Source organism: Sminthopsis crassicaudata, chromosome 3 (assembly GCF_048593235.1).
Source record: "Sminthopsis crassicaudata isolate SCR6 chromosome 3, ASM4859323v1, whole genome shotgun sequence".
In the NCBI taxonomy this organism is placed as follows: domain Eukaryota; kingdom Metazoa; phylum Chordata; class Mammalia; order Dasyuromorphia; family Dasyuridae; genus Sminthopsis; species Sminthopsis crassicaudata.
In genome coordinates this window covers 417,629,187-417,646,703 of record NC_133619.1, presented here as the reverse complement: position 1 = coordinate 417,646,703, position 17,517 = coordinate 417,629,187, and the positions used below count along the sequence as shown (strand labels likewise).

The 17,517-nt window shown below is 34.5% G+C and overlaps 1 protein-coding gene across 6 annotated transcripts in view; it reads left to right on the top strand.

Moving 5' to 3' along the window:
* Positions 1-16,377, top strand: part of ANKAR (ankyrin and armadillo repeat containing) — a 111,998-nt gene extending 95,621 nt beyond the window's left edge. For 3 of the 6 annotated variants that reach the window (XM_074302876.1, XM_074302877.1, XM_074302878.1), the window contains 6 exons: positions 4,641-4,799; positions 5,590-5,707; positions 6,409-6,518; positions 7,477-7,673; positions 9,771-9,817; positions 15,957-16,377. In XM_074302876.1, the coding sequence (XP_074158977.1) occupies positions 4,641-4,799; positions 5,590-5,707; positions 6,409-6,518; positions 7,477-7,673; positions 9,771-9,817; positions 15,957-16,222 (897 nt within the window). In that variant the 3' untranslated portion in view covers positions 16,223-16,377. The remainder of the gene's footprint in view (positions 1-4,640; positions 4,800-5,589; positions 5,708-6,408; positions 6,519-7,476; positions 7,674-9,770; positions 9,818-15,956) is intronic. The other 3 variants (XM_074302880.1, XM_074302879.1, XM_074302881.1) reach the window with 3 other exon arrangements.
* The last annotated feature ends 1,140 nt before the right edge of the window (positions 16,378-17,517 follow it).

Sequence of the window (17,517 nt, the reverse complement as noted above, 5' to 3'; positions counted from 1 at the left end):
GGTTCCATAGGATTCTGGTATTCCTCACTCCAAGGTTGATGCTCACTATGCCATAATACCTCATAAAAATACACATAAGTACATTTGCATTATTCTTCAGTGTGGGGAAACCTCCATTAAGGAAACCAAGCTAAAGTTATTAGAAACACATTCATTAAGATAATGGGTTTCTCTGATGACATATTTTTTCTCAGTTTCTTTTCTCCCAAAGGTTCCTTGGGAGTTTGTTTTTTACCCTAAATTATATATAGTAATGCAATAATTCTTTTCATATAAATCACATACACATATACATTTCCCAGATTCAGACTGAGAATAGTCAGATTCTTCCTACCTCCAGGGTAAGTCTGGAGATCACAGGGACTCTGAAATAGTTTCTGAATATCAGGTTTTGTCCTGGTTGTGGGTTTACAAAGTAAACATGGCCTAATTAATAAAAAAATCAACAATTCAATAAGAATTTATTAAGCACTTATTATGTATCAGGCACTATGTTAAATCCTGGAAATATAAATATAAGCAAAAGTAGAGTCCTTGCCCTCAAGAAACTTACTTTTTAAAGGGAAAAGATACAAATAAAAGCAACATGAAAAGGGTGAAGGGTGTGAGGGGAAAAAGAGAAAAAAAAAGTACCTGTTTGTGGAGTTTGGTAGAGGAAATCTAGAGAATTAGGAGCAGAAAGGAGTAAACAGAACTAGGCTTGGCACATTGCTTAAAATGGAAGTAATACCAGAGAAACTGAGGCAAACAAGAGATTGATTTTTAATCTTTCAACGTGGAGAATTTAGGCTAGCCGGCCTCATGGGACTCTTGTCCAAAGCATTCAGCCTAGAGGAACTGAGACAGGGAACTTATATAGGGTTTTAGCTATCTAGGGTTTAACAAAAGCATATAAGAGGGGCAAGGACACCAGGAAGTTAGACAAGCTATAATTCCAGAAAAGGAATTAATCCTGACAGGATAGGGTTCAGGAGACAGCCAGGCCAGAGGCAGTACTCAAAAGGAGGGAGAATTATCCTAGCAAGGATTGACATAAAGCATCTGGAGTTTATTACTCAATGATATGTAAAGGGTAGTCAGAGCTTTAAGGTTTTTCCTAACTCAATTCTCCCAGTCCTAATAGCAAGGAAGGGAAGGGGGGGGTGGCCATAATTTTTTATTCAGGGCTTAACAGAACTAATCAATTAAATCACAGGAACACAGTGAACTTCTAGCGTAAGAAGGTGGCTATGGCACAGTAGGGAAAGTCTGTAGAGTCAGAAGCAGAGCCTGGAAAGGAGTGAAGGAATGTCCAAATAAATTGCAAACATAGCAATAAATCAATAACAATTTATAAAATGCCTATTATATTCTAAGCCTTGGGGATTCAAAGAGAGGCAAAAAGATATCCTTGCCAGAAAAGAGTTTACAAGGTAATAGAGAAAAGTAAACAATTATATACAAACTATATGTTCAAGATAAATAAGAAACAATTATCAAAGGGATGGCATTAGGATTAATTGAGAAAGGCTTACAATAAAAGATAGGGTTTTTATTTAATTTAAAGGAAGCCAGGAAAGTAAGTAAGTAGAATTGAAAAGGGAGAGTATTCCAGCAATGACAGCCTGAGAGAATGCTAGCAACTGGGACACAGAATGCCTTGTTCATGAAACAATCAGGAGGCTTGGAATCACTTGATCGAACAAAGAGTATGTGTCAAGGAGTAGGATGTAAGAAGACTGAAAAGGTAAGTGGGGAGCAAGCTTATGAAGAGCTATGAATGCTAAACACAGCATTTTAATTTTGATCCTAGAGACAGAAGGGAGCCCCTGAAATTGAGTGGGAGTGTGTATGATATGACTTATACTTTGGGAATATCCTTTTAATGGCTAAATGAAGGATGGAATGAAATAGGAGGAGACTCAAGGCCGGCCGATGAGATAATGAACAAAGACTTGTACTAGAGTGGTGCCAGTGTCAGAAGAGAATAGGGGGCATATTAGAGAAATGCTGCAAAGGTAAAATCAAGAGGACTAAGCAACAGGTTGAATAAAGGTGAGGACAGTGGAGGTGAGGAATCAAGGATGGCTTCTCCTAAACTATGAGCCTGAAGAATTGGATGTGATTATTACACTCAACAGTAATGGAAGAAGGAGGGTTTAGGAAAAAAAAATAATGAACTCTATATTGGATATAATTTAAGGTATCTATTGGATGTCTTAATTCTAGAACTCTGAAAGGTAGCTGGAGATGGGAGACCAGAAGTCAGTAGAGAGTCTAGGGCTAGTAAACAGATTTGAGAATTATCAGCATAAAGATGTTAATTAAATCCATGACAAAGTGGTAAGATCTCCAAGTGAAGTAGAGGGAAAGTCAAGAAGGCCCAGAACACAACACTGAAGGATACTTGAGGTCAGAGGATCTGGATGAGGATCTAACAAACGAGACAGAACAATGGTCAGATATGTAGGAGAAAAACCAAGAGAGTTTGTCTGGAAAACTTTAGAGGGAATATATCAAGGAGGAGGGGTTTATCAGCAACGTTGAAGCCTGCAGAGAAGGCCAGGAAAACAAGGATTGCAAAAAGCCACTAGACATGAGAGCAGAGAGCAATGACCAGATCTTTTCTCCTTATGCTTTGTGGCTTTAATCCTTGCTGTTCTTTTGAGATTTGGGGGGCCACTCCCAGAAGCCAGAACTACATGGAAATTTCCTTTTCTCTCACCAGAAGTTTAGATTTTAGAATTTTCTAATGCTCACAAACTTTGTTTTTGCTGCATTCCTAAACTCTCAAACTTGGTGTTTCAGAACTGGCCTTGTAGTCAGAAAACCTGAGTTTTCCATTACAATTACAAACTAACTATAGCTATTAGCTAGTCCCTTAAATTTTCAATTGCTTCAGGAAATTGTCAAATACTTTAAGTTTAAAAAGAATTAATAAATCTTTTTTCAATGGCAGATAGGTGTTATAGTAGATTACCTGGAATTCAGAAGACCTGATTTCAAATCTCACCTGAAGCAAATCTTATTGACTAGCTGTGTGACACCAGGCCTGTCAAACACTAAGACTCAGTTTCTTTCCTTATAAAATCGGGATAACAAAAGTATTTTCTAGGGTTGCTGAGAGGATTAAATGAGATAACATTTGTAAAGGACTTTACAAACCTTAAAATGCTACGTATCTACTAGCTGTTATTATTGTTATTATCAGCACTGTTGGTAGTTTCTGCATTAAGAGTTAAAGACATCAATAAAATCACAAGTTGAGACCAAAAAAAAGGCAATTTTTTTTCTGCCCCTCTCAAGTCCCAGGTTTGTATCTCAGATAAATCTTAAGATTATGAAATCTTGGGAAAGAAATTGAAGACCTTAGCACAAATAGTGGTCTCAACACTGCTCTACATAGGAAGTGCAGGGAGTCAGAATAGAGGCAGATTTTAAGTGAACAACTGGTTAAACTGGTATCTGGGACCAGACTAGGTTTGTATTTCTAAACTATAGCTCAAAAATATCTTGGCTAGTGTTGGAATGCAACTGTTAAGAACTAGTGATAAATTATTTATCTAGAGACTTGAAAATCAAATCAAAAGGAATTTAAACTTAAAAGAGGGAGTGGGATGCTATGCATTTCTGTCAAAAGTAAGTTTCAATGTTAGAAGAAATACAAAAGAAAATTAAGTTCACAGGAGAGAATATTGAAAAGAAGAATCAGTAGTAGAACTCCTGGCCTCAGATTTATATGTGCAGATACACAAAGTAGGGTAAATAGGCCAGAGGAACTAGAGATCCTAAATCAAGGAGGTAAATTTGATCTTACAAATAATTGCTGAGACTGGTGAGACTTAATGACTGGTGTATGACCAGGGAAGGGTATATCTTATAAGCTTAAAATCAGGAAAAGAATCAATAAACCAATAATAAACATTTTAAAGGAACCTATTATGGCACTCTACTAACAGACAAAGTCAAAAGTAAAAAGGGAAGACATGAAAGGTGGTGGGTTGCCTCTTCTTGGAAGTCTTTAAGCGATGGTTGGCATAGAGGGAATTCTAGATCATAAATAGAAAAGATTTTGGAAGAGATGTGCTGTGATGTTCCTGCCAACTTTGGGCTTCTGTGAAATAATGCTAAAATGAATATTGAATGCTGAAATGAAGAATTTCAATGGGATCACAAAGTCTTTTGCTATTACTAAATCTTACCTTTTATATTATTTCTATACCTACTGGGTTTCATTAACATAAAAGGATTCTGGTATGGAAATGTCCTGTACCAATGTAGATAGCAACCTGTCTAACTTTGCAGGACATTGTAATTGACAGAGAGCTATCTTAAGAGCCAAGAAAACATGTATTCAAGTCTTACGTCTGATACACACTGATTCTATGTCCCTGGTCAAGTCACACGCACTCAGCACTCAGCACTCTAGGGAACTCTCTAAGGCTCTAAATTGCAGAGGAGAAGATGATGAACTATATTGATAGAAGGAATTTCTTCAGACAGGAGTTCTGCATATCAATGAAATCCTAAATCCAGCCAATCTCTATCCCTAGTCTAGTTTAGTATCTAGTTTATGAATTAAATGCTATATATTTTACTACCTCACTAAATTGTAGATATGATAAAATAATGACCTAAGACAATGTTTTTCTTATTTCTAGGATATTTGCTTAAGAGCAGGCTATGCAATAACGCTTTTTGCATTTAATAATCGCTATCAACAATATCTAATACTGGAAAGTGGAGCAATTACAATATCTATTTTTGAACCTTTTCTGAAATCAGATATTGAGACTGAAAGGGCAATGGCAGCATTTCAGGTATAAAAGTAGATTATAGATACCAAATCAGTAAATACATTTAGCACAACATTACAAAGAATTTGAAAAGCTTGTCCCAAAATTTTGATAGGTAAAATTTGTATCTGTCTTGTCCATTACCCTTTGTTTTCTTCCAAAACTCCATGTTCTAATAGGTAGAATTATAGAGTAGCAGCAAAATGAACATAGTTAAAAATTATTCAATATGTGCATGATGTTAATACAAAACCAATAAATATCCTAAGAAAAAAAAAGATAAAAATGCATCAATTATATATACATAATATATATATATATATATATCATGAAATATCACATAATTTCATCCCAAGTACTCAGTGCAATCATTGATGCTATTATCTATTTCATATGTAATATTTCCCCCCAGTTTTACTGGAGACTTGTCAATTTAGATTAATCATTACCCACATAGCCCTTACTCTTCTATGACTTGCTAACTATCTACACCTATACATTTTTTCTCTTTATCTTTTATTCCTGCCTTTGAAAAATAACTGTAGCCACCATAACTGTTTCTATTATTTCCTTTCCAAATTCCACATAATGTACTGTGAGAAGGGAGAGATTTACTCTTAAAGGTCATTGTTTAGGTAGTAGTGTCCCCAAGATGAACAGAGGACCTAGTTACTGCAACCTCCCAATTGTTTCCTTACACTTTCCTACCTGGTAGGAGAAAACAAAGTCTAAATGAAGAAAGGTTTTTAGTTCAAGTGTTTCCTATGGTTTCTAATCCAGAGAACAAATCTGATGATCTTGCTTTTATTTCCAGGTAATTGTGTTAGCCGATGTTATTGTAGATGTGGATCATATTACTTTGTCTGCAAGAGGTATTACTATTTTAGTTGAACTTCTGTATTCATGTAGGACAGCTACTCTGGTCTTAACAGGTAAGGAATTACTAAAAGTAATATGCAAAATTATTTTCACTATTTCAGAATATTAAGTATTAATAACCCAAGTGATAATAAATTAGTCTCTGAACAATGGTTTGGGGCTTAGGTTCCTATGAACCAGTCTCCTCTATAGAACTGGGAGTTTCTACAGAGTTGGGACTGTCTTTTTTTGTTTGTTTTTTGTATACCCAGAACTTATCACAATGCCTAGCACATAGTAGGTACCTAATAAATATTTAATGACTGACTGACTGACTGACCTGTGAGGGGAGCCTTGGGGACACTTCTAGCACTAGAACAATTCTGGAAAAACACAAACAACAAATAAAACCAATTCTATTATTGCATTTCAATTATTTTCCTAGAATACAGAATTGTGTGGTTCCCCCACTCTCCAAAGTACGCTCCATCATTAGGAAAACAAGCACTTTGAGTTTTTTGTTGTGGTGGACAGATTTGCACCAAGACCCATTTATAACAATAAACATGTTCGAATCATCTGGTCACATTTAATAGTTTATTCCATGGCCACAAAGCTTTCTTCAGTCCTGTCTAGCTGAAAGTAAAAAAAAATTTCAAAGAATTTCATTTATACTACTTTATTAAACATTTATATTTTTAAACATTTTATTTATGCAAAAAGTGATAACTTTTCAGATTTTTTTGTGTAACAATTTTATCTACTTGATTTATAGGAAATTTGATAGCTAGCTTGACTCATTGCAGAGCTGGTATTACAGGAGGCTTTACTACACTAAAGACAATTCAAAGGCTTTGCTACCATTTGTACTCAGAAAAAGAAGAGGTAAAATAGAAAACTTTACCCTGCTTTAGTAATATAAGGAAGCTATAATTTTTCCTCTTCTCATGTCCCTATTAGTAGCTTCATAATTTTGGTTCATAAGCCATAAACTTTGGTAAGATTTTTTTTAATGCTGTTTACTTCTCATATTTTATTCCTATCATCCATGATCATTTATATTGCCACCTAGAATTTAGCAGTCATTACCTTAATTCTTAAATCAAAGCACAACTTTGGAATTAATAGAATTGATTATAAAGAAATTGGTCATTCTTTAATTCTTATTAGAAAAAAAATCTGACAAAAAATTCAGTCATTTTTAGCAGTCACACGTAAGGCATAAGTAAATTGATTTATTTGATTTGGATGACTGTAAGCCCAAATAAGTAGCATAAACCTAATAGAACTGGAGATTGGCTACTAGTGTTATGAGTGATACTGGTTTCCTGCTATGTGTGTTCCCCCACTACCCTCTTGTGAGTAAGAGTAATAGAGACTCAGCTAGAAATACATCATTTGATCAGGCTGGAATGAACTCCTCTGCCAGTTCTGAAACATATATGCTAAGTCCTGCTTCATACTTAACATGGCAGGTTTTTAAAGACAATAACTAGATCCTCTTCTATGACCTTCTAAACTAAATATCCCTATATACTACTTCTCCTGACCATTGGGAAATAACTGTAAGTACTACTGCAATGTATGAAACATATTGCCCTCTCTATCAGCCTGTGTGGCTGCTCTATAAGTGTCAGTGTCAAATATAAGGTAGTTGAAAGAGAAATCATTCTGTTATAATTCTGTTTCAGGGAAACACACATCTTCCATTAAAAAAAATACTGGTTAATTTCATTAAATATTTGATGAGGGACACAGAAAATTTAAAATTTAATTAAAAAAAAAAAAGGAAAAAGGAAAAGGAAATCAGCAACCTAGAAAGAAATGTCTCTGTTTTGTTTAGGTCCGTATATCTTGTGCTTGTGCTCTGGGCTACTTAACTTACAATGCAAATGCTTACCGAGTCTTGTTAAAGGAATGCAGAAATAAGCCTAATCAGTTCCTTCTTTTAATGAATAACATCAGCAAAGATGCAAGTATCAACCCAGATTTTGTAAAGGAATTTCAAATGCAAAAAAAAGTTGGGCTGCCTTCTATAAGGTACCATGCATTTATATGAAATTATGTAATAAAGTTATATTTAGGTAGCTTCTTTTTTGAGTTAGATTTACTTAGGTGACTCAAAAAGATTTCAAGATGTTCAATGAAAATCAGAAATTCAGAAATATTTCTGATATTCACAAAGACAGGGAGGTGAACCTGAAAGACTACCTTGGGAGGCTGGCTCAGTTTTGATCGAGGTCAGAAGACCTAGAAAAAGAGGAGTAAATTTGACTACTTTATAAGTCCAGAGGATTCCTAGAAAGTTATATTATTAACAAATAAGATACAGGAGCTTTATGTCCATTCTTGAGTCAATCTAGAGTAAATCTAGATCTCTGACCCATATGTGAACAAGAAACCCCTCTACCATAGATGTAACAAGTGGCCATCAAGCCTAATTGAATACCTCCAAGCAGGGGCAAAGAGTTATTCCAGAGGTAGGCCAATTGGACTCCAATTCCAAAGACTAGAAAAGGACCAAGCCAGATCAGGTGGTGGTAGATGAAGTGAAATATAATGTGGTCCTTTTTTTTCTTTTATGATAAACTCTTTATCATAACTCTTTAAAACTTCAAGATATTATTTTATTTGATACACTTCATATATTTTTTCTTCTAATCCTTTGGATTGGAGTCCAAGATAGATTTACACTATATAGTAAAATATACAATATATTTTACACCATCGCTAATGTTAGCAAAAGGTTTTTAACTGTAAAATATGATACAAAGAGGGAATTTGGTGTCATAGATAATCAAATATTCTAATTAATGCAGAATTACATGTACCATAGAAGGATCATCATTTTCCCAAAATAAGAATACAACACTGAATCCTAAAATTAATTTTTAAAAATTTAACTTTTTTCTTTGATTCAGAGGTAAATTCTGGATATTTAAGTGCCTTTAGGGTGTATCATTATAAATATGAATTTTAATGAATTAGTGAATTAGTATTACTTAATAGAGATTTTTGGATGATGAAATGCTAAACACAATTTACTGTACAAGATTATTATTGCTAGGCATATGCCATTAAATTCCACTAACAGTTCTATGAAAAACTATTATGTAATACATAGCATTTAAGGAGTCATGAGTTCCATAGAAATACTAAAAATGGCATTCATTTCTGGGTGGTTAAAATTCATATTATAAAAGCTTAAATTATGTTTTCATGGATAAATTTTAAGGTATTACCTTCCCCTGTACTGTTTTCTTTCTTTCCATCAGAAATCCCAGAAGTTTCTCACCTGATGGGGTATGGATGAATTGCTCCACATATGTCCCTATATATAGTGTTTAATGTTACATGGATAGAAGTAGATTCCTCAAGTTCTACTACATTTTCTTTATATTTTCATAAGTTCATAATTTCCTCCCCTATAGGATCAATCAACTAACCAAACAACATTTATTAAGAGCTTACAAAGTGCCAGGCACTATGTTAAGACCTGAGGTACTATATCCCTTATTTTAAAATACTTAATCTTAGTAACAAAGACTCTCTAGCTTTAGTTTCTCTGGAAATGTAAATAGAACAGTATAGGACCAGTTGGAGTTGGAATTGGAGAGGGCAGGAGGTATGGAAGTGGGGACCTTCCTAATGACTTATCTGGTGGCTCTGGCTCTATTCTGAAACTCTTTCCCAACTCGAGTTTTAAAAGCTCACAGATAGATTATTCCTCTATCTCAACTAGTAAGAAAACAACTTAATATCTCCGAGAATTAGGTGCAACAAATGGGCAATGGAGAGGTGCCATGTATATGCCATTGTATAACTCAGCAGTGTCGAAAGCAAGTTAAATCTGAAAGTCTGAATTAAAATATTACTGCATGTGGAGTATAAGTGATCTTAAAAACACCCAAAATTATATATAGCATAAGTTTTTACAGTGGTTCTATGATCAACTCACCATTCCTGAGACTTCCCAGACATTCCCTGGCTATCGCTCCCATTTATATGTTGATTTCCTCTTTTAGAATATAAATTCTTTGAGGGCAGCAACTGCCCCAGTATTTCTATTCTCAGTGTTCAAAACAAAATAAGCACTTAATAAAAATATGTTCCAACTTTTTCTTATTTCCTTTTCAGTCTAGAGATAAATGGAGGCCCATCTGTAAAGCCTGTCTTTAAAAAAGGTAATGTTTTTCTTCTGATGAAATTTGGCTAGTTAAAAGTATATTAATTATTCTCTTTGTGGCCACAAAGGCATTAAAAACTATCTCACTCTTTGTTTTCCCCACTTAAGTCAAATGTGTGGTTGGTATGAAAGTATGATTTGTCCCTAAGGTACTACTAATATATAAAAATTTTGACTAGGGAGATTGATGTGATGTTAGAACACTAATGAATTTTTTTGAGGGAGGGAAGGGCCTGGGACAGTGGGGGGGAGAATCAATGTGATAATTTTCTATTCCATATGAGGAAGCATAATACAGAAGAATAATCACTAAACCAGTCAGGAGACCTAAGTACTAGTCATGAGTCTGCTACTAACTAGCTATGTGGATTTGGGCAAATCACTTTTATCTGAGATTTACTTTTCTTTTTTAGAAAAGTTGGACTAGGTAAACCCAAAGCTTCCTTCCAAAATTCTCTTTTCCCATCTGAGTTTCAAATGTATTCCTTCTGCCTAAAATGAAGCTCTGTCAACTCCTCTTTCATGGAAGACTTAAAATTCTCATACTCATCACAATTTAGTTAATGATTTTATTCCACAGCAATTTCACTTGTAAATATGCTTTCTTTGGACTTGTAAGAAAAGGGTTAATAAAACAATGAGAGAACTTGCAAATTTACAGGCAAAATTCAGACTCATTACTATATTGCCATATTATTATGCTATCACGTAACTTGCTATCATTTTCTCTAACCTGTACTTTTTTAAAAATTAATTTTATAAATATAACATTTTTTGACAGTACATATGCATAGGTAATTTTTTTTTTTTTTTACATTATCCCTTGTACTCCCTTCTGTTGCAAATTTTTCCCCTCCTTCCCTCCACCCCCTCCCCTAGATGGCAGGCATTCCCATACATATTAAATATCTTATAGTATATCCTAGGTACAATATATATGTGCAGAACCGAATTTTGTTATTGTTGTTGCAAAGGAAGAATTGTATTCGGAAAGTAAAAATAATCTGGAAAGAAAAACAAAAACAAAAAAATGCTCACAGTTTATACTCATTTCCCAGTATTCCTTCTCTGGGTGTAGCTGATTCTGTCCATTATTGATCAATTGGAATTGGATTAGCTGTTCTCTATGTTGAAGATATCTACTTCCATCAGAATACATCCTCATACAGTATCATTGTTGAAGTGTATAATGATCCCCTAGTTCTGCTCATTTCACTCAGCGACAGTTGATGTAAATCTCTCCAAGCCTTTCTGTATTCATTTTGTTGGTCATTTCTTACAGAACAATAATATTTCATAGCATTCATATACCATAATTTACCCAACCATTCTCCAATTGATGGGCATCCGTTCATTTTCCAGTTTCTAGCCACTACAAAAAGGGCTGCTACAAACATTTTGGCACATACAGGTCCCTTTCCCTTCTTTCATATTTCCTTGGGATATAAGCCCAGTAGTAGCACTGCTGGAGCAAAGGGTATGCACATTTTGATAACTTTTTGGGCATAATTCCAGATTGCTCTCCAGAATGGTTGGATTCTTTCACAATTCCACCAACAATGCATCAGTGTCCCAGTTATCCCACAGCCCCTCCAACATTCATCATTATTTGTTCCTGTCATCTTAGCCAATCTGACAGGTGTGTAGTGATATATCAGAATTGTCTTAATTTGAATTTCTCTGATCAATAGTGATTTGGAACACTTTCATATGAGTGGAAATAGTTTCAATTTCATCATCTGAAAATTGTCTGTTCATATCCTTTGACCATTTTTCAATTGGAGAATGGCTTGATTTCTTATGAATTAAGGTCAATTTTCTGTATATTTTGGAAATGAGGCCTTTATCAGAAGCTTTAACTGTAAAAATGTTTTCCCAATTTGTTACTTCCCTTCTAATCTTGTTTTCATTAATTTTTTTTGTACAAAAGCTTCTTAATTTGATGTAATCAAAATTTTCTATTTTGTGATCAATAATGATCTCTAGTTCTCCTTTGGACACAAATTCCTTCCTCCTCCACAAGTCTGAGAGGTCAACTATCATATGTTCCTCTAATTTATTTATGATCTCGTTCTTTATGCCTAAATTTTGGACCCATTTTGATCTTATCTTAGTATGTGGTGTTAAAGGTGGGTCCATGCCTAGGTTTACCATATTAATTTCCAGTTTTCCCAGCAGGTTTTGTCAAATAATGAATTTTTATCCCAAAAGTTGGGATCTTTGGGTTTGTCAAACACTAGATTGCTATTTTTATTCACTATCTTGCCCTGTGAACCTGACATATTCCACTGATCAACTAGTCTATTTCTCAGCCAATACCAAATGGTTTTGGTGACTGTTCCTTTATAATATAGTTCTAGATCAGGTACAGCTAGACCACTTCCATTTAATTTTTTTTCCATTACTTCCCTTGAAATTCTTGATCTTTTCTTCTTCCATATGAATTTTGTTGTTATTTTTTCTAGGTCATTAAAATAGTTTCTTGGGAGTCGGATTGGTATAGCACTAAATAAATAGGTTAGTTTAGGGAGTATTGTCATCTTGATTATATTCCCTCTCCCTATCCAAGAGCACTCAATGTCTTTCCAATTATTTAAATCTGACTTTATTTTTGTGGCAAGTATTTTGTAATTTTGCTCATATAATTCCTGATTTTCCTTTGGTAGATATATTCCCAAATATTTTATACTATCAACAATTATTTTAAATGGAATTTCTCTTTGTATCTCTTGCTGTTGGATTGTGTTGGTAATGTATAAAAATGCTGAGGATTTATGTGGATTTATTTTGTATCCTGCAACTTTGCTAAAATTCTGAATTATTTCTAATAGCTTTTTAGCAGAATCTTTGGGGTTCTCTAAGTATACCATCATGTCATCTGCAAAGAGTGATAGTTTGATTTCCTCATTTCCTACTCTACTTCCTTGAATCTCTTTCTCGGCTCTTATTGCCGAGGCTAGAGTTTCTAGTACTATATTGAATAGTAATGGTGATAGTGGGCAACCTTGTTTCATTCCTGATCTTACAGGGAAAGGTTCCAGTTTATCGCCATTACATATGATGTTTACTGGCGGTTTTAAATATATGCTCCTTATTATTTTAAGGAATAGTCCATTTATTCCTATACTCTCAAGCGTTTTTAGTAGGAATGAATGTTGGATTTTATCAAATGCTTTTTCTGCATCTATTGAGATGATCATATGGTTTTTACTAATTTGATTATTAATATGGTCAATTATACTAATAGTTTTCCTAATATTAAACCAGCCCTGCATTCCTGGTATAAATCCTACTTGATCAGAGTTTAATATTCTAGGGATGATTTTCTGAAGTCTTTTTGCTAATATCTTATTTAAGATTTTAGCATCAATATTCATTAAGGAAATTGGTCTACAGTTTTCTTTCTCAGTTTTCAATCTACCTGGTTTAGATATCAGTACCATGTCTGTGTCATAAAAGGAATTTGGTAGGACACCTTCAATCCCTATTTTTTCAAATAGTTTATATAGCATTGGAGTTAGTTCTTCTTTAAATGTTTGGTAGAATTCACTTGTAAATCCATCTATCTGGTCCTGGGGATTTTTCCTTAGGGAGTTGGTTAATAGGTTGTTCTATTTCTTTTTCTGAAATGGGACTATTTAGGCTACTTACTTCTTCCTCTGTTAATCTGGGCAAGCTATATTTTTGAAGGTATTCTTCCATTTCATTTAAGTTATCGAATTTATTGGCATAAAGTTGAGCAAAGTAGCTCCTAACTATTGTTCTAATTTCCTCTTCATTAGTGGTGAGTTCTCCCTTTTCATTTTTAAGACTATCAATTTGCTTTTCCTCTTTTTAATCAGATTTACTAAGGGTTTGTCTCTTTTGTTGGTTTTTTCATAGAACCAACTCTTAGTTTTATTAATTAATTCAATAGTTTTTTTACTTTCAATTTTATTAATCTCACCTTTAATTTTTATAATTTCAAGTTTCGTGTTTGGGGGTTTTCAATTTGTTCCTTTTTAGCAATTTTAGTTGTAAGCCCAATTCCTTGACCTTCTCTTTCTCTATTTTATGCAAGTAGGCCTCTAGAGATATAAAACTTCCCCTTATTACTGCTTTTGCTGTAACCCACACATTTTGGTATGATGTCTCATTATTGTCATTTTCTTGGGTGAAGTTATGTTTATGATTTGCTGTTTTACCCAATCATTTTTTAGTATGAGATTATTTAGTTTCCAATTATTTTTTGGTCTACTTACCCCTGACTTTTTATTGAATGTAATTTTGATTGCATTGTGGTCTGAAAAGGATGCATTTACTATTTCTGCCTTACTGCATTTGATTTTGAGGTTTTTATGCCCTAGGATATGATCAATTTTTGTATAGGTTCCATGAACTGCTGAGAAGAAAGTATACTCCTTTCTGTCTCCATTTAGCTTTCGCCAAAGATCTATCAATCATATCAAACTTTCCTAGTATTCTATTTACCTCTATGACTTCTTTCTTATTTATTTTGTGCTTTGATTTATCTAATTCTGAGATTGCAAGGTTGAGATTTCCCACTATTATAGTTTTGCTATTTCTTCTTGCAGCTCTCTTAATTTCTCTTTTAAGTATTTAGATGCTGCACCACTTGGTGCATATATATTTAATACTGATACTGCTTCATTGTTGATGCTACCCTTTAGCAGGATATAATGCCTTTCCTTATCTCTTTTAATTAGATCAATTTTTGTTTTTGCTTGATCTGAGATGAGGATGGCTACCCCTGCTTTTTTGGCTTCACCTGAAGCATAGTAGATTCTGCTCCCTTTTACTTTTATTCTGAATGTATCACCCTGTTTCAGGTGTGTTTCCTGTAAACAACATATAGTAGGATTCTGGCTTTTAATTCAGTCTGCTAACTGCTTCCTCTTTATGAGAGAGTTTATCCTATTCACATTTATGGTTAGAATGACAAATTCTATATTGCTTGCCATCCTGTTAAGCCCTGCTTATGCTTTTCTCCTTTCCTTCCCTCTTACCCCCCTCCCCAGTATTAAACTTGTGAGCACCACTTGCTTTTCACAGCCTTCCCTTTTTAGTATCCCTCCCCCACCTTAAAGTTCCTCCCCCTATTTTACCCCTTTTCCTCACAATTTCTGTATTCCCTTCCCCTTAGCTTACTCTTTCCCACCCACTTTTCAATGAAGTGGAAGAAGTTTCACCATAAATCGAATATGTCTATTGATACACACTATGTTCATCCCCCTCCTTTGTTTCTTTCAGATATAATGGTTACCTTTGCCTCTTCATGAGATATAGTACCACCACTTTACCCTTTTTTATGATATAATTTCCTTTCCACCTCTGGTTTCCAGGACAAATTATACATGTGTTCTTTACATATCTTTATGGCAGAAATATATTTCTCAAGATTTCTTTTTACCTTTTTAGAAATGTCTTGAATTCTGTATTTGAAGATCAAACATTTTGTGTAGATCTGGTTTTTTTCATTGAGAATAGATGGAATTCATTTATTTTGTTAAATGTCCATCTTCTTCCCTGGAAAAGGATGCTCATTTTTGCTGGGTAAGTTATTCTTGGCTGCATACCAAGTTCCTTAGCCTTTTGGAATATCATATTCCAGGCCCTTTGTTCCTTTAATATGGACGCTGCTAGATCCTGGGTTATCCTTATTGTGGCTCCTCAATATCTGAATTGCTTTTTTCTAGCAGCTTCCAATATTTTTTCCTTCGTCTGATAGTTCTTACACTTGGCCACTATATTTCTTGGTGTTTTGATTTTAGAGTCCCTTTCAGTAGGTGATTGATGAACTTTTTCAATGTCTATTTTACCCTCTGTTTCTAAAACATCTGGGCAGTTCTCTTTGATAATTTCCTGGAAAATAGTGTCCAGGCTCTTTTTTTCCTCACATTTTTCAGGGAGTCCAATTATTCTCAAATTGTCTCTCCTGGATCTGTTTTCCAGGTCTGTTGTCTTTCCAATAAGTACTTGACATTCTTTTCAATTGTTTCATTTTTCTGGTTTTGCTTGACTACTTCTTGGTTTCTCCTTAAGTCATTCATTTTTTACTTAATTTTAGGAAAATAACTCATTAATGTGACAAAAATCTGAGAATAATAATTGTAATTCTGGTTCGCTATCATTTCTAGGTAAAGAACACAGAAGAAAAGCAAAAGCTAGAATTCAGCCTAAAGACTCTTTGCTTATAATACCTCGTACAAGCAACTTAATAGGAAGACTGAAAGCAACAAGGTATACTACTTCTCGTAGAATGTTTTCTTTTTCAACTTCAGCTTCACCAGATATTATAGAAGTCTCAAGGCCAAGAATAATGGCTTTGAATCAACTCAAGGAGAATAAACAGAAGAAAGTTCCCAGTGACACTCAAGAAAATGCTCAAACCACTTCAACATGAAAACATTCTTAGCTAGAGAGCCTGCTAGCACTTTAAAAACAGGAATTTCCAAACACTGATAGTGAAAAATTGGTTTAGTGAATAAAACTTTCTGTAGTAAATGAGAATAACCACACTCTAATAAAGTTTCATGATGGACAATAGAAACAAATGAATATTTATGTCATAAAGTGTGTATTTGAGGAAAAAGAGGACTGGCTGGAACAAACTGATCCTCCTCTTTTAGGTTATAATTCCCAAAATGTCCCTCACCCTTCAAATAAAGACCAAAGACAAGAAAGGAACCTGATTATCTCATGCCCCTGAATGGGTGCTGCATGGGAGACAAAGGAAGCATGTATGATGATGGTGCTGAATAGATCTAAAGCTGTGATGAGAGGAAAGTGCCTTCCAAGCACATTTGTGGCATATATATAATTTATAGTTACATAAAAATAGATCTCTTTATCCAGTCACTGCTCCTTATGGGCTAGAGCTTAGAATACTAGTTTTTATAACCCTGTCACAGTTTCCTCTACTTAATTTGTATCCAATCAAGCAACCAATCCACAAGTTTTTATTAAGCACCTACCATGTACCAGGCACTGTTTAAAATTTCAGGCCTAAAGACTGAACCACACTTTTAGTTCACTTACTTTTATCTGATCACACAAAATGTCAGATTTGTAACCTTTCATGTAGTAGTAAATAAATTGGATTTTGGTACTTTCTAGGAAAGTAGCAACATTCCCTAATGAAGTTATAAGCAGGTGCTGTGCCAGGAATATCAAACTACTACCACTACGGCAACCATCACCTCCACTCAGACCCTGGTAGAGATAGGCCTTAACATTCTGAGCACAAGGGCCCTGAGAATAATGGCACCTCCCAGCCTAGCTTCCAGTCTGGCCCCACAGCCACTGTCTAAGGGAGCAATGTCTTATAAAGACCTGACCCAGCAAAGGGACCTATTAAAAACCTGGTAAAGAAGATTCTAGCTCTTAAAGTCCTTAGCATTTGCTTTGCTGCTGCCTCCTGAGGACCAATGAATATTTCCATCCAGTATTTTTAAGAGACTTGCAACTGGATCCTCTTATAAATTGTTATTTCTATTAGATTATGAGTTATCCAAGAGCAAAAACTATCTGTATCCTTAGTGGTTGGAATACGGTAAAGCACTTAATCTTGTGAAAGTACTTTTCTTGAGCATTGGGAGAAGAACATTTAACAAAGTTTAGGCCTACCATCACCACTACATGTATCTTATTATAGGATAGCTTCTTTTATCTGTGCCTCTATTACCTATGGCAGGTTCA